Source organism: Mus musculus, chromosome 16 (genome assembly GCF_000001635.26).
Source record: "Mus musculus strain C57BL/6J chromosome 16, GRCm38.p6 C57BL/6J".
In the NCBI taxonomy this organism is placed as follows: domain Eukaryota; kingdom Metazoa; phylum Chordata; class Mammalia; order Rodentia; family Muridae; genus Mus; species Mus musculus.
Window position 1 is genome coordinate 14,296,208 of NC_000082.6, and position 23,932 is coordinate 14,320,139.

At 43.4% G+C, this 23,932-nt stretch overlaps 1 protein-coding gene across 4 annotated transcripts; it reads right to left on the reverse strand.

Annotated features, from left to right (window-relative positions):
- Positions 1-3,033: 3,033 nt before the first annotated feature.
- Cep20 (centrosomal protein 20) lies at positions 3,034-22,022 on the reverse strand. 4 transcript variants are annotated; one of them, NM_025345.2, is made up of 5 exons: positions 21,087-21,125; positions 17,609-17,806; positions 14,840-14,924; positions 8,247-8,380; positions 3,037-4,002 (listed from the first exon to the last, which is right to left on the reverse strand). In NM_025345.2, exons 1-5 carry the CDS (start codon positions 21,112-21,114, stop codon positions 3,923-3,925), a joined length of 525 nt encoding a protein of 174 aa, NP_079621.1. In that variant the 5' UTR covers positions 21,115-21,125; the 3' UTR covers positions 3,037-3,922. The 4 variants fall into 4 exon arrangements, 3 of the variants coding, with proteins under 3 accessions (XP_006522513.1, NP_079621.1, XP_017172599.1); XR_001781849.2 differs by lacking the exon at positions 14,840-14,924 and having other exon boundaries at positions 3,034-4,002; positions 21,087-22,022; XM_006522450.4 differs by lacking the exon at positions 17,609-17,806 and having other exon boundaries at positions 3,034-4,002; positions 21,087-22,022.
- Positions 22,023-23,932: the final 1,910 nt, after the last annotated feature.

Genomic DNA, 23,932 nt, shown 5'->3' on the forward strand with positions numbered 1-23,932 from the left:
CCCACTTCTGTTAGTCGGGCAACTGAAAGTTCTCTCTCTCTCTCTCTCTCTCTCTCTCTCTCTCTCTTTTCTGAGACAACACAACACTACATAGCCCTGACAGGCCTGCAATTTGCTATGTAGACCAGGCTGGCCTCAAACTCCAAAATCTGCTTGTGTCTACTTTCAGAGTACTGAGACAAAAGTATATGCTGCCAAACTACAATTTTACTTTTTGAGACAGGGTCCCTCACTGAACCCAGGGTTCACTAAAATGACTGGACAGATTGGCCCACAATGTCCAAGGATCACCCTGCTGCCACCTTCCCAGCTCTGTGATAGAAGGAAGCTACAGCTGTGCCCTGTTTCTTAGGTGCCTGGGTATCTGGGGATTTCATCATGTTTGCATGGAAAGCACTTTCCCTGACTGAGCCGCCTCCAGGAGTTTGGTCTCACTTTTATTTGAAGTATTACATGCAGACCACGGTCCTCATATGGTGGTTGCCACAAACATAGAATGCTAAGTGTCTGAGAAGCAGTGTTCCAGATGCCTTTAAAGGCACATTCTTAACCATCAATCCTCCAGACACTTGGCTTTTTGCTAAAGGAACAATCAGGTTTACATAATCAGCCAGGCATGCAAATCATATACAAACATGTTCTTGCACATAATAATAAAGCTATCTGTTTATTCTACACAAGCATATACACTAGTCTTAAACTTATGATCTCCAGAAGTCAGCCCTAGGCTTGATAGACATTTTTTCCCCCAAGTTTTGAATAACCCAGTCTCCTACAGCCATCTGGTCCTATTCCCATCCTGTTTTGTGTGACTTCAAGTTTTCCCATAAACTTCCCTTGTTATTTCTAGAAGATAACTTGCCCTAACCTCAAGAAACAGACAGTGAGATACCAATACTGTTTGTGAGGATAGTAAAGGGTCTTCTAGACCTGTGTTTTCCTTTCTTGGGAGTTTTTTTCAGCGTAGCCAGGCATGGTGCATAATTACAGCTCTCTGGAAGACAGAGGCACAGAGATCTACGAGTTTTAGGCCATCTGGTCTATATAGTGACAAGTTGTCTTGAAACCAAATGTTCCAGCTTACAAACCTTTTTAAGAAGCCGTAGGAAGTAAATCAGCTGACAGTGTTTATAAATCCTGCACAAATAGACAGCTACAGTAGACTGTCTCAACTCTTTGTTGTTGTCTGTGAGATCCTCAGGGTTTCTGGTTAGCTATGTTGTATGCATAGGAACATGTGAGAGCAGATGCTCAGAGCTCAGAAGAGGCCATCAGAGCCTCTGAAGAAGCAAAAGTGAGAAACACTGAGCCATCTCTCCAGCCCCTTGATTCTTTCTTTGGACACAAGGTCTGGCTACACAGTCAGGGCTAGCTTAGAACTACCAATCTCCAATCTTCCTGTCTGGGCCTCCCAGGTACTTTACTGGATTACAGGCATATTTCACCATGACCTGGCACTTCTTCAGCTTTTAGGAATACAAAATGGTTCTTTCTTTGGATAATTAAAAAAACAAAAATGGTAACATGGTTTAAAAATAGATGGTTTTCCCCTCTTTAAAGTAGCTCTTCAAATATACCTGGTCCTCAGGTTGTGGCAGTCTGTAAGAATGGTGGATATCAAGTGCACATATGTACCAGGCCTGCCTTCAAAGACCCCACGTGCCCAGTGCTTCAGCCCCAGTCATCCCCCCTCTGGATGACAAGATAGTGACGTGACAATCTACACAGAGATGAGCTGAGCTGCATTAAATGATTATTCAGAGTAAAACAGGTTAGAATCAAGACTCAGGAATGCATAAGGCTGGGATGGTGAGGTGGTTCAGTGGGTAAGACTGACTGCTCTTCCGAAGGACCTGAGTTCAAATCCCAACAACTACATGGTGGCTCACAACCACCTGCAATGAGATCTGATGCCCTCTTCTGGTGCGTCTAAAGACAGCGACAGTGTACTTATTTATAATAATAAATCTTAAAAAAAAAAAAAAAAGGGCTGGTGAGATGGCTCAGTGGGTAAGGTGGGTAAGAGCACCAACTGCTCTTCCGAAGGTTTCGAGTTCAAATCCCAGCAACCACATGGTGGCTCACAACCACCTGTAATGAGATCTGACGCCCTCTTCTGGTGCATCTGAAGACAGTTACAGTGTACTTATTTAAAATAATAAATAAAATTTAAAAAATAAATAAATAAAAAAATAAAAAAGGAATGCATAAAGCTGCATTTCTGTGTAGCTTCCACTTTAATGATTTCACATCCATATCCAAAATTATAAACACCAATATTTTCCCTTCATCTGGCCCTACATAACTGCAATTCCTAAGATAGCATAGCATCCATAGCTGACACTTCTGAACATTAACCAAGCCCTCCGGGAGAAGCTGGTATTTATATCTGAACAGAGAACACAATGGAATTTATAACTCTAGTCAGTGCAGACTTAAAACGGAAACGGGGATGTGTGCAGCTTTAGGCATTGGTGGCCTGCATGAGTCACAGTGCTAGAAGCTGAGAGATGCACTCTGAACCCAGCAACCCTGTGATGAGCACACTGAGTCCAGGAACCTGCGCACCTGTTCTGAATGCTCAGAGTCCAGCCCAGACTTTTAGTTTTGCATTATTTATCTAACAAACTGTTTTACTTAAAGCAAAGTTAAAATAATTATTTCCCCCTTTACCTTTTCATTAAATTCCCTAGTAGAAGCTAAACTGTTCTTGGGGAAAGAGTATTGTTATCTAGTTTAAAGATCAACATTAGAGTTTTCATTGATGTTATAAAGACCATGACCGCTGGGCGTGGTGATGCACGCCTTTAATCCCAGCACTCGGGAGGCAGAGGCAGGTGGATTTCTGAGTCTACAGAGTGAGTTCCAGGACCGCCATGGCTACACAGAGAAACCCTGTCTTGAAAAAAGAAAGAAAGAAAGGAAGAAAGAAAGAAAGAAAGAAAGAAAGAAAGAAAGAAAGAAAGAGAGAGAGAGAGAGAGAGAGAGAGAGAGAAGGAAGGAAAGAAAGACAGACAGACCATGACCATAAGCAACTTGGGAAGAAGAAGGTTTATTTCAGCTTACAGTTCAACATCACAGTTTGTCACTGAGAGAAATCACGGCAGAAGTTAATGCAGAGGCCACAGAGGAGTGCTACTTAGTGGCTTGCTCCCCATGGCTTGCTCAGTCTTTCTTACTGAACCCAGGATCACCTGCCCAGGGGTGACACCACCCACTGTGGGCTGGACCCTCCCATATCAATCATGAATCAAGAAAAATGTACTACAGGTTTGCCCATAAGCCAATCTGATGGAGGGATTTTCTCAATTCAGAGTCCCTCTCCCCAAATGACTCTAGCTTGTATCAAGTTGATATAAAACTAGCCAGGGCAGGCAATAATAATTCAGGTATTTTTTAAAAAATCAAACTTCATATAAATTAAGTTCTGGTTTTAATATTCCTTTAGATATTTTTTCAAAACATGAATGACTTTCCCCATAGGTCCATATACTTCTAGCTGAAAAAAGTTTAATGAGCAGAGCACATGGACAAAGACCTGTTCTTGTGCTTTCTTTCTTCAGTGCTAGGACTGAACCCAGGACCTTGCATAGGGAGGGAAGTGCTTTACCAGCAGCATAGCAACAGCCCTTAGAGCTGGCCAAAAAACCCAAAACAAAACCCTATACAAAGTACTAAAAAGCCCTTTCAGATTTCACAAATGAGAACTTTAAAAATACATCCTGAAAACAATAAATTTTCCCCAGTGGCATCCAGCAAGCGAGACGACAGATCAGCTTTCCACAGATGCAGTAAACCATGAGTGGCTGAATGCAGACACTCAAACATTTACAAGCAGTGGTGGTCTAATTGATGGCATTGGGAATAATACGTCGGTTACTCCACACACAGCTGAGGTGATGAGCCTGGTGTATGCATCGCATCATCTGCTGACTGCTTGTGCAGCAGCAGGAAGCTCTTCAGTTGTGGTTCTTGGCCCTGTGTCCTTCCTCACGTGGTCATCTAGAGAAAACACACAGGTGTCAATATTCACTGCAAATCCCAACAGGCAGACAAGCAAGCACTTATGTTATAGGGCATTGTGTTAGTACTTTATGAGTTTTCCTTACAACATGTACTGTACTACCATGCATGCAGAAGTCAGAGGACAACTTGAGAGAATCAGTGCTTTCCTTCTACCATGTGTGTCCAGGTATTGAACTCGGGTCATGAGGCTTGGCAGCAAACCTGCTGAACTATCTTTGTGAACTCTACTCATGTCTTAAGCATCACTGAAGAAATCATAACTGTTTGGTATTAGAGACTAACTGTAATAATTCAAGTGTTTCTTCATTTGGAGGGTAGAGGAACAAGAGGGTCTCACTGTTTAGCCCAGGCTGGCCTTCTGCCTCAGCTTGAGTGCTGATGTCACAGGCTTCAAGCACAGGCTCAGCTTTTCTTTTTTCTTTTTTCCCCTTGGAGTGAAGTGCAGCGTGGAGCCCTGTAAGCCACTATCTCAGATATAAGGAATGGACTCAGGAGGAAGGACAAGTGTGCAATCAGCATTGTAGGGCCAACAAAACCACTATGATTGCCTGTTAGCTGAGCCCTCCTGTGGAACACAAAAAAGGGGGTTGTTTTGTATCTATTGTAACACTATCCAGGAAATGGTAGAAAGTACTTTTAAAGCCTGCAAGATGGCTCAGGGAGTAAAGATGCTGCCACAAAGTCTGACTCCAACTTTGATCTTTAAAACTTACATGGAAGGACAGAACTGACTCCTACACGTTGTCCCTTACCCCCACATATGCACTATGGTCCATGCATGCACAAATAGATATAAGTGTAATAAAAGTGATAACTAAATAAAATAAAATCCAAAGATAAGCTGGGCATGGGGAGATACACCTTTAAGACCATCCCTTGGGAGGCTGAGGTAGAATAATAAATGCCATCCTGATCCACACTGAGATCTGCCTGGCTCTGCTCCACCCATGCTGGGTTACAGGTACACATGCCACGCTGGAGGGATAGTCCAGTGGTTCACAGAACTTGCTGCTAGAGAACCCACGTTCAGTTCCCACTGGACACATGGCAGCTCATAATGGTCTATAAGTCTAGTTTCTGGAAATCTGATGCCATCTTCTGGCTTCCTAAGACACCAGGCATGCACGAGGTACACAGACATACATACAGGTAAATACCACCCACCACCACCACCACCACACAAACATAAAACTTTGTTTTAAAAAAAAAAAGTCCGAGACAGGCAGTGGTGGCACACGCCTTTGATCCCAGCACTTGGGAGGCAGAGGCAGGTGGATTTTTGAGTTTGAGGCCAGCTTGGTCTACAGAGTGAGTTCCAGTACAGCCAGGGCTACACAGAGAAATCCTGTCTCGAAAAACAAACAAACAAACAGTCCCGGTCATATGCCTATGATCCCAGCTAAAGAAATGGAGGCAGGAGGATTGCCACCAGTGAGAGCAACCTAGGATACATGATAAGACCCTGTATCTAAAAAAAGCTCAAGCATAAAATTTAAAATAAAGGGCTTTTAAAATTAAATTTATTTTTCTGTGTGTCTGTGTGTGTGTGTGTGTGTGTGCATACATACATGTGAGTGTGTATACATAGGCCACAGCAGGTGCACACAGAAATCAAAGGACAACTTTTAGAAGTTGGTTCCTCCCTTCTGTTGCATACCGATCATAAAAGCCTTAACTTTTACTTAGAACAAAATCTACCCTGCCTCAAAGATCACATCCACTCAGTGCAGGACTAAGTGGCAGGCTATCCTGCTAAAGGTGGGTGCCTATGGAATCTTTTCCAACATCTTCCACTAAAACCAGATGAGCTGTCAAGCAGGAGTCATGCGGCTGCTGTAGTAGGTGGACTCAAAGAACAACCGTGTTACAAATGATATCTTATAGCTGAGACTATTCTCAAGGCATTACGTAGAGGTCACTGTGTGTCAAGAAAAAAAAAATTGATGATCAAGAAAATAACTTAGTTATTTTCTAGTTTGCATAGTGATCCAAGCCTTTAATCCCAATACTCAGGAGGCAGAGCCAGGTAGATCTCTCAGTTCAAGGCTACCCTGGTCTACAGAGCTAGTTCCAGGTCAGCCAGGACTATAGAGAACCTCTGTCTCAAACAAACAAAACAAACAAAGAGAGAGAGAAAATAGCTGCAACATCACTGTCCCTGGAGCTCTGCGGCCACCCTCATTCATGAGCTGTCCCTGGAGCTTTCTGCAGAGGAAGTACCCAAACCCACGGCACTGACTGGCCTCTCACTGCTTGTAGCACTAAGCATCTTGGGGTGACTCTCTTCCCAGCTTACCTCCCTCCTCCTTCCCCCCTCTTCTTCCTCCCTCCCTGCAGTGGAAGGTTATGAGAGATAGTTTAAAACTTTCACCTTATAAGAACTGACCCTGGTTTATGACCAGTTTTCTCATTTTCAACATTCTATTGCCACTAACACTAATATTAAAGAGATTCTAACATTATTACAAAGGTTAGATCCCAAAACATTATTTTTCTTCATAATACTAAATTAGAGTCTTGTGGTTGCTGTGTTAACGAGTATTAATGGGTCATCACCATCCAGCAGGGACAGGAACTGAGGACTGTCACGCATTCCTCCTAAGTGTGCAAACTAGTAAAGCCTTTCCAGGGAACTAAATAATATGAACTACATACTTAAATACGCCATGCTGTCTGTGAACCAGCAATTCTGTTTTAGGTACCATCACAGGAGAGATATCATTCTATACAGACAAAGATACAACCTTACACAGTTGTAAAACTGAAACCTTAGCCTTAGCTCATCAGTAAAAAACAGCTGTAGCAATACCACACCATAGAGGCCCAGACCCACTGATCCATAAGCACACTGCCAGCTAAGATAGATTTGGATCCTTGAACACACAGAATTAGTCCCAAATGACCCGTAAAGGGCCAACATGAGTGTCTTCCATGGAAGAGAAGGGGTATGAGGAGTCAAGATGGGCAGGGCAGAGAAGGTCAAAGGCAACTGTACAGTCCTCGAGACTTTCAAGAGGCATTAGCAGGGTTAGTGGGCTAGTATTCTACACTAGTGTCAGAGCCTTAGTGATTCTGGCATGAACTTGGAAAGCCCCCACTCTCATGCTCTGGTGGGTCTGAACAGTGGCCTTGTGTTAAACTTTAGCCAGCACTGAGTCGCTATTCTCCCAGTCTTGGCTCTCTAGGAAGTTAGTAAAAGTTAGTAGAAAGTTAGTCTAACATAACACAGTCAGCCCAGCATCACAACAAACAGAGAATAAAACTAGTTAAGTCACAAATATCTTGAGGGCTTATCCTGACTCACAAGTATGTTGCTTTCAGAACTTAAGAAGCAGCAAGTCACTCAGAAGGGGCAGCAGCATTGGTTGTAGCAGAGCAATTTGCATCCTCGGCATTTCTTAAGAATTTACTTCAAATCCCGTATCAGCTGCCTGAACCCCACTTGTAAACACCCTTCTGAGAACGAGCACCAACTCTGCTCCATGGGAAACACCCAGCTCACACAAGCAAACTCAGGACCTGCTGCCTAATCACCATAAGCTCGTTTCACTCTATCATTTCTACCTTATTTACTTACTTACTCAGCTTTGTGTCACCTTGGCGACGACCTCACTATGTATGCACCCCAGGCTGGCCTCAGTCTTCACTGCCTGGATTACAAGTCTGAGTCACCATGCTTCGCTCTGAAAGCTCACCGTAAAGGGGAGCATTCTGAGCAGGGCATGGCTGTTCACACATCTAATCCTGGCACTCAAGCCGAGGAAAGAAGACTGACTGATGGCAAGCTCAAGGCCAAACTGAATGAGAGTCAGAGTCTAAATTCTGTTATCTGTAGTTAACTGTCATCTACCATAGCAAGTGTCCTGGAAATGTACCGGGAACACAGACATGGCTTCTCTGCACAGTAGTAATCTTGTATTTTTCAGTCTGGGAAAGATGGGGGAGAGGGTGTCGGGGAGGGGGGGGGGGGAGGCAACTTCTTGATTTCAAAGAAAACTATACAATGCGCTGAGCCAGGCTGTTTCAAAGACCCTGCTGATGTGAAAATCAGGTTTTCAAGACCTTGCTTTGAAATTGTATCTGAGCACTTTGCCCAGTCAAGATCTCTTCCCCCAAAGCGCTGGCTTTCTGGAGGTGCAGTAGTACAGGCTGATGATGACCAGACCAGCTCCAGAGAACAAACCCAATGAAGCTCAAGGATGAGTAGCGGAAGCGCCTACCGTCAGGTCTTCTGCTGGGCTTCCAGCTGAGATGCTTGGTTGCCGGGTGCAGGGTTGACTCTGTCAGAAGCACATTCTGGGCTCCATCTGGAGGACCACGCAAGAAATGGGCTAAAATTCCATACAATAGAGGACTATTTCCGGAAGAAGACAAAACCAAAATCAATTTACTTCCCAGAAGTAGGAAAAGCTTACGACAATCACTTTAAAGGTAAACTCTGACACAGAAACGGCCATCTAACTCAATAAATTAAAAAAAAAAAAAAAAAAAAAAAGATTACCTAAGTGGCAAATGTTCACTCAATTTAAAAGTACCAATTACCTTGAGTGAGATCTTTTTAAAACCCTCAGAAAACACACTGCCACAATTAAGATCTTCTAAACTAAAACAAAATCCCAATTAATCTACTGGAATTCAGCTTGTTAACTCCAAGACCAGCCTAAGACGTTCCTAGAACCTAGAACTGGTTACACATCCACTGTCCTGTCAAGGTTATGCTCAAAAACCATGTGCTCTGCCTTCATATCTTGTTGGCGGACAGCCAGCTGCAGACCTTGAAGATCTGTTTCCTAAAGTTCCACAGATGTTTCTCTTCCATAAAGGCTGTAAGCAATCCCTAGGTTACATGTTTGGTATCCTGTTGACAATGTCAAGTCTCTAGCTATGTACCTTGCACATAGAAAATGGCATATGGGGCTGGTGAGATGGCTCAGTGGGTAAGAGCACCCGACTGCTCTTCCAAAGGTCCAGAGTTCAAATCCCAGCAACCACATGGTGGCTCACAACCATCTGTAACAAGATCTGACGCCCTCTTCTGGAGTGTCTGAAGACAGCTACAGTGTACTTACATGTAATAAAATAAACAAATCTAAAAAATAAAAAAAAAAAAAAAAAAAATAAAGTTGATGTGAATGATGTTAAGTGTTCTCCAGGAAGTATTTATTTAAAAAAAAAAAAAAAAAAAAAGAAAATGGCATATGAATTAACAGGAGAGCCGGGTAGTAACTAATATCTACAAGGCTGCTTTGTAGTTTCCTCTTACCCATCACTATACTACCACCATTTATGACTGAGAAAACCAGAATTCAATAATGTGCCAGAGTTCCTCAGGAGTAAACAACATTTATACTCATAACCAACTCCTATATGCCATTTCTTAAAATATGTCACCAAAAGTCCTGTTGGTTGGTCCCCTGACACTGAAGGCTGCTCTACTGAAAGCACAGAAGTGTTCTCTCTTCGCTTCCAATCTCACCCCAGGAAATACAAGTAAATGCATTTCCTTTTGAGATATCCATCTCCTGCCCAGCTGATAAAATGGTTCAAAGTATGACCCTTCTATCAAGAACAGGGTCTACACATCTTATGCTTGACTGAGCCTCACTCACTTCTACCTATGGGACAAGGTGGCAAGGGGCAATTACTTGCTTTCTTGGATCACTCTCTGCGGGTGGGGAGGCACAGCCTGTGGACATTCAAGCAGTCCCACACACAGGCACATATATGAGGAACTTAGGAAGTCTGAAGAAGATCTCATGGCTTCAGTACAAGTTCCAGAAGCCTGAAACCTCAAAAGCTATCCGGAGCACATGGATGTGACAGCAGCTCCCCAGGACGAGGAAAGCACTACAGGCTCTCAGGGAGACAGACCCCACGCCTCTGCTCCTTCCAGCCAGCTTGCTTGAGATTGCTAAAAGCTTTACTTCTGACCTAGGATAGAATCTGCTTCAGATTTAGAAACATCTTCATCAGAGATCTTAAACTGCTTTACATGGTAATTAGCACATTTAACATACAATTCGACAGTAAAGTTTATTTCCAAAAATAAGTTTTAAAAGGCCATGTTTTTTTAAAAAAAATTTTAGGTGTTGCTCAGTGACAAGCACTCACCTCGCATGCGCAAAGCCCCAAGGTTGATCTCCAGCACACACTCCCCCAACACACACACTCCTGAAGAGGCTCCCTCACTCTCTGAAAATAAAGCTGGTCACCAGTTTCCCCTTTGAACTTGTTCATCTGCAGCAAAGGTTTCAGAGGCTATCAAAGAGCTAGGAAAAAAAAAATCTAACAGCTACTTGCTAGACACCCGTCAAATGCAAACTAACTTCTACTTGGATGGCCCTATACCTGCTACTGTGGTAGTCTGAATAAAAATGGCCATCTGAGGCTCATTTGAATCAGGGAGTGGTGCTACTTGAGAGGGATTTAAGAGGTGTGGTGTGGCCTTGTTGGAAGAGGTTGGGGGTGGGCCTTGGGGTTTCAGAAGCTAGTATCAGTGTCCTCTCTCTCCTGCCTAGAGTTCCAGGTGGAGATCTCTCAGCTACTTCTCCAATACTATGCTTGCCTGTGTGGTGCCATGCTTCCCACCAAGAAGAGAATGAACTAAACCTCTGAAACTGTAAGCAAGCCCCAATTACACGTTTTCCTTTATAAGAGCTGCTGTGGTCATGGTGTCTGTTCACACTGACTAAGATAGCTACTCTTAGAATCTCCACACATTTCAAAAACTGTCCAAATGTTTAAACCATTACCCACTGTTTTGCTTAACATTCAAATGTAGTGATTATTATACCCATGACCACTAGCTCTGTAAAATGGGGATAACAGCCCCCTTAAAGATTTTTTCACCAAACAAATATGGATAACCCAAGTTAGACGGCAAAGGCTCTTCGTGTGGCAGGATTTCTCCGTGTACATGCACCATTTAAGCAGATCATAAATGACCAGGAGGGAATGTAGTTCAATGGCAGTTTGTGAGCATCTCATAGACTACGCACTCCCCAGTCACTCTCTGGGGACACTGTAGAAAACTGTGCTGCCACATCTCCAGTGTCTACAGCAATGCCCCACATTGTAGCAAGTATCAGATAAGTTTTGGCAAAATAGTAAAATGCTGGAAATCCACAACACAAGAACGCCATTAAAGGGGAAGATGTGGTCTGCATGGGAAGGAAAGGAAGCAGAGACAGCCTTCAATAGACACTCTCTCATTTTGTGTAGATAAAAAAAAACCTCTGAGACAAAATACAGTGACCCTCAAATAAGAGGAACTAAAGTGTTTGAAAAAGAGATGTATATACACAATACGATTCCTTCATATGTGGAAGGAAAACCACACAGCTGTGCTTCATGTGCTGTGTCTGAATGATACAAGGGGAATTGCTCACTGAGTCACCTCTGGGCAGTGACAGCTATCAGTGGGCAGCAGCTGGGGGCAATAGCACACTTTTCTATATCTCCTACATGGTTTGCAGCAAAACACCAATACTTTCATTATGACCCCTCAAAAGTGATTTCTCCTCACTTAGGCCACTGTTCCCTATCTAAGGTTCATGCCATGTCACTACATAAGTCAAACACTGTGTTAATACATAGGCAAAATAAGTGTAGGCAAACAGTCAGCTCACTATACTCTCTCACACCTAGTGCTTCAAAGCTTTTCCTTCAGAAAGAGCTCCTCAGCTACCCAGCCCAGAGCTGGACAACATCTGGACACCCAATGCAAATCAATGACAAAGTGCAGTAAGCAGCAGAGAAATATACAGTGTTACAGTAACACTCAACTGGTACATGCAGCACTTATTCGAATAATTTTATTTATTTAAAATGCAGCATAATAGCTATTACGCTCCTTTGTAGTCTGTCTGCTTAGCTTGCTGTTAAAATCTGCTGTAGCCTTGTCATGTCAGCACAAAGACAAAGAGGAGAAAACATGAAACTATGGAACTAAGAAATGCTTTCTTTTCTTCTTCTCGAGGTCACCTGGATTTTATGCGGACAATCAGTTTTCCTGGAAGCTGAAATTCAATGCAGTGAGCACAAGAGCCTGTGGGTGGCTTTCTCCCTCCCAACTCCTGTGGGAACATCTAAACATGGCCAAGAAGATAAAAGGTGAACCCACAGAAGTTGGAGAGGAGAGGGAACATTTGGTGCAAAGGCCATGAACCATGAAGCTGCAATAACTGTGTGCCACTAAGAGGTGGGTCGAGCCACTGAAGCTGAAGCAATACTAAGGATCTGACTTGCTCACATACACCATGGAAATTCATTGCATGTTTTTAAGCAATACAGTAGCTGCCTTAGGAAGACAGAGGGCAGGGTAAAAAGAGTTTGGAAAGGGAGCGACTGGAGAACTAGCCAGGTGGCTCCTGATAGTGTCAACAGTGTGGCACAAGGCACTGAGACTGAGAGATAAGCAGAGGCAGAGGCAACAGTGCTGCTGAAGGAGAAAGAAAACCTGTCTTTAACCTGCCTGTGGCTCTGCCTTTAAAGCCTGAGCAGCCACAAGAAAAGCCTGTAAGGAGCGTTGTGAGTCGGCAAGAAGAGCACCCTGGTATTCTCAACACACTGCATTTAAGATGCCACAGACACATGGGCCCCAGCAGGAAAGTGATCCAAGCCCATCTGCCCCATGCAGACCTCCCTAGAGGCTCGGGTATAGGGGTGGTGTGTGAAAAGAAATGGAAACGGAAGACACTCTCTATGGAGTGCCCACTGAAACTTAAAGGAGTCAATGAAGAAAGAAAGACTAAGTAAGTCTGGGGAACTCTTATGACAGTGAAGAACCACAAGAAACATGGGATGGGAAGCTGTGTGGAGAAAAAAGAAGTCAGTATTGCAACGTGCTGCAAAAACTCAGGACCCATACTTGATGCTAGGGACAGGACAGCACTGAGGGAGACTTAGTTAAATGGCATATACAAAAACAGTTTGGGGGTCGGGGGGAGGGAGCTGGAGAGATGGCTCAAAGGTTAAGAGCACTGACTGCTCTTCCAAAGGTTCTGAGTTCAAATCCCAGCAACCACATGGTGGCTCACAATCATTCATAATGAGATCTGACACCCTCTTCTGGAGTGTCTGAAGACAGTTACAGTGTACTTACATATAATAAATAAATAAATCTTTTAAAAAACAAAAAACTAAAAAACTAAAAAACAATTCAGGGCTGGTGAGATGGTTCAGCAGGTAAGAACACTGACTGCTCTTCCGAAGGTCCTGAGTTCAAATCCCAGCTACCACATGGTGGCTCACAACCACCCGTGATGAGGTCTGACGCCCTCTTCTGGTGTGTCAGAAGACAGCTCTGTGTACTTATGTATAATAGTAAATAAATCTTTGGGCCTGAGCAAATCAGAGCGAGCAGGATTGGCCAGAGCGAACAGAGATCCTAGAAATTCAATTCCCAACAAACACATGAAGGTTCACAACCATCTGTACAGCTACAGTGTACTCATATACATAAAATAAATAAATTTTTAAAAATCTTAAAAAAAAAAACTTTATATTAAAATATAATTATACCACAAAAACAAATGAAAAAAATCCATGAACTTTTAGAAGGAAAACATAAATCTTCAAAGAAGTTTTCAGCAAGGAAAGGTTTCTCTGAGCTGTGCACTCTGGCACTAGGTACAAGCTAACCAATTAACCAGTTAGGGACTCTGGAAAAATATAAAAGGCATTAAACACAGGGAAGGAACTAAGAAATGACTCATGTAGAGGAGGAGAAGGAACAATTTCCGATGCAGGCAGCAGAAGAGAAGGGGATGGTAACGTGAAAGCAGAGGGCAGACACAACAGGTCTGGCAATGATAAGCTATAAAGCAGAGGTGGGATAAGAGGAAGCTGACTGGAAGGCCCCTTTCCTCTGTTTAGAGATGAGATCTGAGTTAGTTCCTACATTGAAGTGAAGGAAGGAAGGAAGGAGGAAGAGTTAAATATGAAGAAGAAACAACTCGAAGAACAAAGCTTTACAAAGAAGAAAAAAAAGATCAAGAGGCCAAGAAGAGTCATTCTTAGAAAGAAGGGGGAGGAGCTGGAGCAATGTCTCAGAGCGGTTCAGAGCACTCGCTGTTCTAGAGGTCCAGCTTCAATGCCCAGCACCCACATGGTGCCTTACAATCACCTGTAACTCCAGCTCCAAGGCCTCTGAGGGAATCAGGCACGTATGTGGTGTACAGACATGCATGCAGACAAAACACCTATATACATACATTTTTTTTAAGTTTAAAAAAGCCAGTTGTTGGTGGTGTATGCCTTTAGTCCCAGCACTCTGGAGGTAGAGTCAACTGGACATCTGTGATTTCAAGGCTGAGCTAGAACAGAGCTAGAGTTCCAAGACAGCTGGGACTATTAAAAAAAAGAAAGAAAGAAAAGAAAAGAAAAGAAAAGAAAAGAAAAGAAAAGAAAAGAAAAGCAGCTTAAAAAAGAAAGAAGTAGAGGGCTGGGCCAGGGTCACTGCTCAGGGTAAAGGGCTTGCTGCACATACAAGGCCCTGTGTCAATTACCACCACTGTGAGAAACTGATGGGGGGGAGGAAGCCCCCAAAGGAAGGAAGGGGTGGGGAGGGAGGGAAAGAAAGGGAGTGATGCAGGGAAGCAGGTTGGCTAAGTATTCAGTCCTCAGAGGCCACAGAGAGCTCAGCTGCAGCAGAGACCTCAGATGTTTGGTCTACACTTCTTAGATATTGTAAAATGTGTAACATACAATAAACCTAAATAAGTTCCTGTTGGATTAAAATAAATCATAGCCAGCACTATGCCATTAGGATCTGATGATAACATGTGCAAACCTCTTTTTAAAAACTTCTTACATTGAGTTATCCTTTGATTCTTCAAAGGCATTTAGTTCACGGATGAGAAACTGTCTGTCCAATGGAACTACAGGTTGACCAGATTCTGGAGGGAAAAATTCAGGAAAACACTGAGTCTATTAATCTAAAAGGCAAATTCAACTTTGATAATAACCATACCTCCCAGGTAGATACATTTCTCAGATTTTGGAAGAATGCTGACAGCACATTCAAGACAGAGCTAACATATACATGAGTTTATGATGTTAACATATACCCAAACAATTAAATGTGGAGCTTAATTACAGTTTAACACATACTTAGTTTTATCCTTAATTTGTGATTGGTAATATGGTTTCTGCATCTAAAACTACAATACTAGACTTTAGTGTGTTTTCTGAGATGTCCATAGTTTATAAACACATGGTAATACTAAATAACTCATTTTAAAAATATACATTTAGGGCTGGTGAGATGACTTAGAGGTTAAGAGGCTGTTCGTCCAGAGGTCCCAAGTTCAATTCCCAGCAACCACATGATGGCGCACGACCATCTACAGAGGAACCTGCTGCCCTCTTCTGGAACGCAAGTGTAAATGCAGATAGAACACTTATAATTAAAAAGAAATTCTTTTAGTTGTGCCATAGTGGCTCACGATTATGACTTTAAGCCCAGCACTTGGGAAGCAGAGGCATGTGGATCTCTTGAGTTCGAGGCTAGCCTGGTCTACATAGAAAGTTCCAGGACAGCCATGGGTACACAAAGAAGCCTTGTCTCAATCAATCAATCAATCAATATTCCATTCACGGAGAGTAATTCTAAGATTAAAATTAATTATTATATTTCTAGACTGACTCTCAGTCTAGCCCAGACTTGCTTCAAATTCAGCTATGTGTCCTAGTCAGGCCTTCAACTTGCAGGGAGTCTTCTGACCTTGTTTCCGGAGTGCTACGTGTATGAGCCACCATCTTCCTGGGGAGAAGATTAAATGCTAGAGCCAGGTGAAAGCAGTGGTAGGTTATTGCCTGAAAGGAAGCATTCACTTTCCAGACAATATGGCGAAATGAGATTTTAAAAACCTTTCCTGTAAATGTTTCTGCGGATCTGATTCATGGCAGTCACAAAGTATAGAGCAGCTAAAGCAGCCCAGCCGCAGCATCCCCTATCCACAGGTACAAAGTCAGCCCCAACTGCCAGTGCTTATTTTGCTTGGTTTTTTGAGACAGGGTTTCTCTGTGTAGTCCTGGCTGCCCTGCAACTCACTCTGTAGACCAGGCTGGCCTTGAACTCAAGAGATCCATCTGCCTCTGCCTCCCAAGTGCTGGGACTAAAGGTGTGTGCCACCACCACCTTTAATGCTTTGTAGTGCACTATATTAGGTGAAGTGAGGCAAGTATCAAACGCCTTTAGACTTCCATATATATGACATTTTGAAAAAAGCAAACCTGATGAACAGAAACTCAGCCATGTCCCATCATCAACCTCCCATTCGCCCCTCCCCGAGCCTCCTACCAGTGACGGGGAATTAAGCTCTGGCAAATAAATGTTCCACCACTGAGCTCCAGCTATTTTATATTTTGAAGCAGTGCCTTTCTGCTTTAGCCCCTTGAGTTTCTCAGACTATAGGCATGAGCAAGCATACCAATCTAAAACACTAAAACATTTCATATGAAACAGCACTGTCATGATTTCATCCTAGGGGCACTCAATTCCAACACACCTAACTGACACGGTTTTCATTTTTTTTTTCCTTTTTCTTGCTCTCCTCTGGAGTGTTAAAGGTATTATACAGCCAGCTATAAAAAACTGAGGGAAACAGACAGTGATACTATCTTTAGAGATCCTTCAGCATGGCAGAATCACTATCCTTTATGAGAATGTATGCTTAATATCACATGCAGAGCTCTGTCTTATTTGAGCTCCCAAAAAGCCTCTAGACTGAGGGGTCCCTGTCCTCAGCTGGCTTCGAGTAATAATAAAGAATTGCTGTACAGCCATTGGCTGAATGGGGAGACAGGGCAGGACTTTTAGACTGCTCCGGCAGGAGACTGAGACGGGCGAGAGGGAGGCGAGAATCACCATGACTAGGAAGGAGGAGGATCAGATTCAAGAGCTGCAAGAGAAAAACCTTCCAGCCATGCAGGCGGAAAGGAATGAGGACCCTATAGGGTGAGTTCCCCAGAAGGTAACAGGGTAGCAGAGATGAAATATAGATTTTAAAAGATGTTAACTCACCGGGCAGTGGTGGTGCATGCCTTTAATCCCAGCACTTGGGAGACAGAGGCAGGAAGATTTCTGAGTTCAAGGCCAGCCTGGTCTACAGAGTGAGTTCCAAGACAGCCAGAGCTACACAGAGAAACCCTGTCTCAAAAAACCTAAATAAATAAATAAATAAATAAATAAATAGAAAGCTGTTAACTCAGGAATACCAGAGGGGCATGTGTGCTAGTCACGGGGGAAGTTTAGAAGTGCCCAGCCACTGAACTAGTCAAGGCATATCAAAAGTAACTGAAGCGCTCGTGCGCGTGCGTTCTTCCATTTGTGAATCCAGAGAGCTCTTGGGCCAAAGCGCTCCTACCACTACAGAGAACCTGCAGTAGAAGGTCCTAGCTCTTTCACCAACAGCATAAAGCTTAACAGAACTTGTTCATGCTATGACAAGAGCTCATGGATATTAAGTGTTCAGTCACCTGCCTGACACAGTCATGAAATTACATATTCAGGCTAAATGCTTTCTAAGAATTAGGGAAAAAAAGGAGATCTTTTCTCCAGTGTTGAATAACCACTTACCTGCTATGAGGACAGAGGCTGTGTATTTATATTTATTGAATTCCAAATACTCCCTAATTAATTCATTAATTAGAAGGTTCTCATGAGACAAAGACGGTCGGGGTTCACGATCATCATCCAGGGCATTGAAAACTTCAGCACGGATCCTTGCTTTTAAATGTCCTAACACTCCCCTTTTTTCCAAGGTGTCCTTTAAAACTGTTAAATAAATATAAAATATAAATGCTTCTGTTATAGTGTAAGTGTTGATATTTCAGGTATGTGCTAAAGAATAATGTTTAAAAGGAGAATGACACAAATATAGCTCTTGATTCAAAGAGACAAGCGGAACAATGACATCAGTAATGATCAAATCAATATTTGTGCAAATTCAAGCTTATCAGTGCTGTAGCTTTAGTTAGGGACTATAGCTGAGTGGGAGAAAAGGTTGACCACAATTACAGTTCGCTCACACCCACAGCTCCCACGCGGATTCAGACAGTACTTTAATCCAGGGTAATTACAGAAAACCACCTGCCCTCCACAAAAGAGGGATGTGTCATTATTACTATTAATGCAGACCAACTTTTGAAATCCATAGTTTTGGGTTGTTTTGTTTTGTTTTGTTTTTTTGAGACAGAGTCTATGTAGCTGTGGCTGTCCTGGAACTTACTATGCATACCAAGCTGGCCTCAAACTCAGAGAGACCCACCTGACTCTACCTAGCTGAACGGTGGCAGATTCCTATAATCCTAGTACTTGGGAGGATGGGAAGTCAGATCAGCTTGGGCTTCATACCTAGGCTGTATCCCAAGGATAACTTCTTAGGCTGAACATGACCCTGAACTTCTGATTCTCCTTCTTCTATCTCACAAGTAGGCTGTGATGGGATTATAGGTGTTCATTACCACTCCCAATGCCTGTGTCGCTGGGGATTGAACCCAGGACCTCACGCATGACAAGCAAGCTACATTACTAGCCCAACAGTAGGATTTTGAAATGCCCAGCCTGGTTAGAAATGTAACATAAGGGGCGGAAGAGATGACTTAGTAAGGAATGTGTATTGTTCTTGCAGAGGACCTCAGTTTGCTTCCTGGTACCTACGTGGGCAGCTCACAACCATCTGTAACTCCAGGGGAACTCCGGGCCCTCTTCTGGCCTCCTCTTGTACACATGCGCACACACACACACACACACACACACACACACACACACACACACACGCACATGCGCGGGCGCGCGTGCAACACAACGGCTGAGAGGGAGAGGGAGGGAGGGAGAGAGAGAGGGAGAGAAAGAGAGAGAGAAACACAAAAATAAATCTTAAAAAAAAAAGAAATGTAATGATACTCGAATAAGGGACTATACCACTGCTAACTTATGGAGTCAGGAGTATGCATGTCAAATGTAACCTTATGTCTTGAAAAGGTACACTGTGACAAACATCAAAAGTTGAAATAAGTATACAGACTGAGTATAGAAAATGGGCTAGGGTTGAGCTGTCATCATCCCTTAACAGTAATATGGAACCTTCCTTTCTCAAATAGTCTTTTGTGACTAAACAGCAATTTTAGAAAATCAACATAATGCCTAGAATACAGTTAAGAACCCACTAAATATTTATAATATAGTACCTTACATTATTGATGAAAACTGTAGGTTAATAGTGCACTTTGCTCTGCCGATGGCAAAGGCATTAATATGCCACAATAATTAAAACCCATAGAGCAGTTCGGAAACATTTAGGTACATATAAGCAGAGTTTCTGATCTTTAGTAACTAACAACAGTCCTTGGCCACGTGATCGAGGATAGCCACTCTTAGACTTTTCACTTTTCTTCTCTTTTATTTCTAAAGCACTCCTTCAACCTTTCTACAGGTGTCAACCAATTATACTCTGAAACAGGTCCATAAAAGGACAGCTTTATCTTAAGATCATAACACAATCCCCGTTCTCTAGTTCCATCTTTGGAAATTAAGGGAAAGAGTCTTTTCTACTGGCAAGCATCCTGTCCCAGTTACTCTGAAGTACACACAGTACAGCCTCAAACTTTGCAGAAAACGCAAAGTAATGAGCTGGATTTGGGAAACGCAGCATGTCCTTCATACTTGGTGGCAGATTCCTAAACCATGCCTCAGCTGCCTTCTCCGAGGTAATGAACTCTACTTCTCAGAGAAAGAGCTAGGTGAAATGGAAGAGGTTTTAGACCAGTAAAAGCCCAGAAAATGTAAGATCACTGATTAGGAACAAGTTTTTATTACTTTTCTCTCAGACACAAAGCATACCAAGAACCAGAGAACGCAGAAGAACATATATAAGGAGGTCCCCCTCAATTTGTAGGGATAACCTCTGGGCTCTTTTATCATTTTGCTACTTGTAGTCTTATGCTTACAATGCTATTATTATAAAAATGCCTTCAGGAATTGGTCTTAACCCAACTTCTTTTCCATAGACTTTATCTTGAAATCCTATGAAAAGTTTATACAATATACATGTACTATGTATACTCCCATCCCCAGAACAGCTCATTGACTCATGTGAAGTCCCTCCTGGGGACTGAGGTATGTCTGCTTTTGGAATGCTCACCAGCAGTGTCCCCAATACATATGCAGTCAATAGTTACTACATCTTAGTCTCCAAACTATTCCATTTGGTTCTCTCCAGATTTCCATTACCGTTGGCTTAGTCTCTGAATTCCTTGACACTCAGAACTAGGTTTATTCTACGGGAAGCAGAATGGCATGATTAAGCCAGTGCACCTTATGGGGTTTCCACACGAGTCGATTTCTATCTAAATTATCGTGGATGAAATATTCCAACTCTCATGTATGAAATGGACATAGCGTTGCTACACAGAATCAAGTTGGATGAGTTGTTAAGGGTCTGATAGAATCACATACTGAACCTTAACTCCAATTACAACTCAAACGTTAACTCTAATTACTATTCAGAGTTAACAGTATACACGCGTTATTGATGTCTACTCCTTGTTTTGTAGTCCTGGGGATGGAACCTGCATGCACCCTGCACACAACCAACCATTTTGGAAAACCTCTTCCGAAAAATCCTGAAGAGCCGCCAGGATGGACAACTCTGTCTCAGGTTTCTGCCAAAGGACAAGGAGGACCTAGCCATACGTTGTCGTCCGGATGGGCTAGCCGTGCAAATCATTGGGAAGTGTGTCTGTCACCAAATCGTGGCTGTGGTGTTGTCGTGGTCAGCTCGGAACGCAGGCCTTTGGGCGCTGTCTGCTCAGTAGGGTTCTAAGAGATACCCAGAGGTCCTGAGGGGACAACAGATACCAGTCCCTTCCTCCAGCTCAAAGGCTGGCCCTAACATAGCGCATGCGCAAAGGCCGCCCCTGGTGGGCCCTGCCACCCTAGAACGACCCTGGAAAAAGATGAGCCGATGTCCCGCGCGCTCTCCTTCTGTCCCATCCCTATCATATACGGAAGGTTCGACGCTTCCCGCAACCGAGCATCCCCTCAATGCACTCACCAGCTTTCAGTTCCGTAACAGTCGCCATTTTTCAACGGCTGCTGGTGCCACGCCTCTCCAGTGCGTACGCACGGCTCTCGGCGCGGCCTCCAACCAATAGGAGTATGGCTCTGCTAGACCGCGTCTGTGCCTGCGCTCCGGTGATTGGCGAGCCGCCACATGAGACTCCACCAATCAGCGACCGTGTGAGGCGGGCTACACTGCAGAAAAGCTTGGAGCCAGAGCCAAATCTGTACCCAACTGCTTTGCCTTTTGTCGCCGCCCAAGTCCTACAGGTCAAGGTGCTGATTGTTCACCTCCCCTCCCCGCACCTTGGCAGGCTTTGTGCTCAGTCCGAGTCCCAGACACAACCCAGCGTCAGAATTACCTGGAAGACTGGTTAGAACAGACTGCTCTGACCCACCCTTGGGTCTTTCTGAGGCACGGACCAAGAGTTGGTTTTTCTGTCAACTTCCAGAATGCTGTGGATGGATGCTGTTAGTCTGAGAAGTGCCACCTTAAAAATCATCTTACACGGCACCCACTCGAAAGTGAACACTAGGAAGTCTTTACACGCCTCAGGTCAATGATGCCCGTTATACAGAGGAGGAAGTTGAGTGTCTAAAGGAAGATCACTGGCAAATGGTGGAGCAGGTGATAACCTAAACCCAGGCCAGCATCTCTTCAAAGCTTGCTCTCTACACTACCGTTAACACCGAGTACATTTGGAATCCTCGAGTTGTTTGTGGAAACAGCTGATAAAAGATTAAGAAGAACAAACATGGGAATAATACATTCAAAATGTGAGGCAGTATAATGGCAGTTGACTCTCCAGGGAGTCTAAGACACTGGACCCTTAAAATTCTGGACAGCCCAATAGTGGAAGTCTATGAGTGGATGCTAGTGAGCATATTTTCGAGGAAGTAAACTGTAAGAAATAGAAAATATAGACTTTAAAAGAAATCATTGGGTGTTTGTTTGTTTTTGTCTCATCTTGTAGTCCACGCTATCTGGGCATTCACTCTGTAGCTCAGGCTGACATTGAACTAACAACAAACACTCTTTTTGCCTCATTCTCAAAGTGATGAACGCCCCTATACTGCCACAACTTGGTTTTGTTTTTAAATTTGCCTCAGGGAGATAGATGTATGTTCTTCCTAAGATTAGCTTTGTTTTGTTTTTTTTCTGAAGTGCACAGGGTGGCTTTGAATTAGCCCTCCTTTCTTTAGCCTCCCAAGTGCTGCAATGACAGGAGTACATCACCATATCAGGCTTCTGAGATATTTCTTAAAGTGGGTAGCAGTTTTAAAGTTTGAAATCCATTTAGAGGAATGGCTCAGTGAATAAAGTTCTTGCTGCATAAATTTGAAGACCTGAGTAACCTTCGAAACCTGTTCTGTAGCCTTAGAATGGTCTTACTCAGTTAGGCTTTCCTATTTTGTAAAACCATGGTGCCTGAATACTTGGTCAGTAGCTCAGGAAATTAGAAGGATTAACCAATTCTACAGGTGAACAGCACTATTGATATACTGATGAGGAATTCCAGAGGCAAAGCATTATGTGACTTAGTATTCTCACCATGCTCACCAAAAATAGATACAGAGCCGTCATCTCAAACTTTCCCTTAACCTTCTTAACCTCACTTCTTCCCTAACCTTCTGGGGTCAGAGTGGGCTCCGCCTCTATCTTGGGAGTGAGTAGGGCCGAGAATGGGGAAAGGCACAAATTAAAAGAAAGTTTCCAAGTAGATATACATGACACTGGCCCACTCATAATGCCAAGGTTATATCAACTTTTTAGAGACAAGACTTCTCTGTGCCTGGTCCCTCTTGGGGTCAGTTGGAGCTTGGGTCAGTCATGTAGGATTCCCTTACCATGGAGCTTCCCAAGGAGAGGGGAGGCTGTGGTGAGGCTGCTTAGAAGACCACCTTTCAGGCTGGCGAGATGGCTCAGTGGTTAAGAGCACTGACTGCTCTTCTGAAGATCCAGAGTTCAAATCCCAGCAACCACATTGTGGCTCATAACCATCCATAATGAGATCTGACACCCTCTTCTGGAGTGTCTGAAGACAGCTACAGTGTTCTTACATATAATAATAAATAAATCTTTGGGCCAGAGTGAGCAGAGGTCCTGAGTTCAATTCCCAGCAACCACATGCTGGCTCACAACCATCTGTACAGCTACAGTGTACTCATATACATTATATAAATAAATAGCCGGGCGTGGTGTCAGACGCCTTTAATCCCAGCACTCGGGAGGCAGAGGCAGGCGGATTTCTGAGTTCGAGGCCAGCCTGGTCTACAAAGTGAGTGTTCCGGGACAGCCAGGGCTATATAGAGAAACCCTGTCTCGAAAATAAATAAATAAATAAATAAATAAATAAATAAATTAGAAGAAGAAGAAGAAGAAGAAGAAGAAGAAGAAGAAGAAGAAGAAGAAGAAGAAGACGTCAACCTTTCTCCTTCCCTGCAGTGTTGATTGCAAGAGTGCTCTCTCAAGTCTATAGCACACATGAGCACCCTCTGGAACTTCCCAAGGAATCTGGCACTCTATTTAGTGACAAGTCATCTTCCTCTGATCCCCATCTGGCTCTACGCCCCAAGGTGTGCCAGGTGACTCATGGATCAGTCATGTCACAGCAGAGGGTGGCTTGCATTGTACCTGGAACCAACAGAAAGGCTGAACTCAACCAACAGAAAGGCTAAACTCACCAGCATCATGACATTGAGGACTGCCTGCTAACTCTGTCATCCACAGCAGGTGCCCAGGCCAGCTGCATCGAGTGACAGAAAACCCTGTCTATTTCACCTGTGTCTTTGAGAGTATATGTTTGAAGAATGATGGGACTGAATTCTCACAAGGCACTT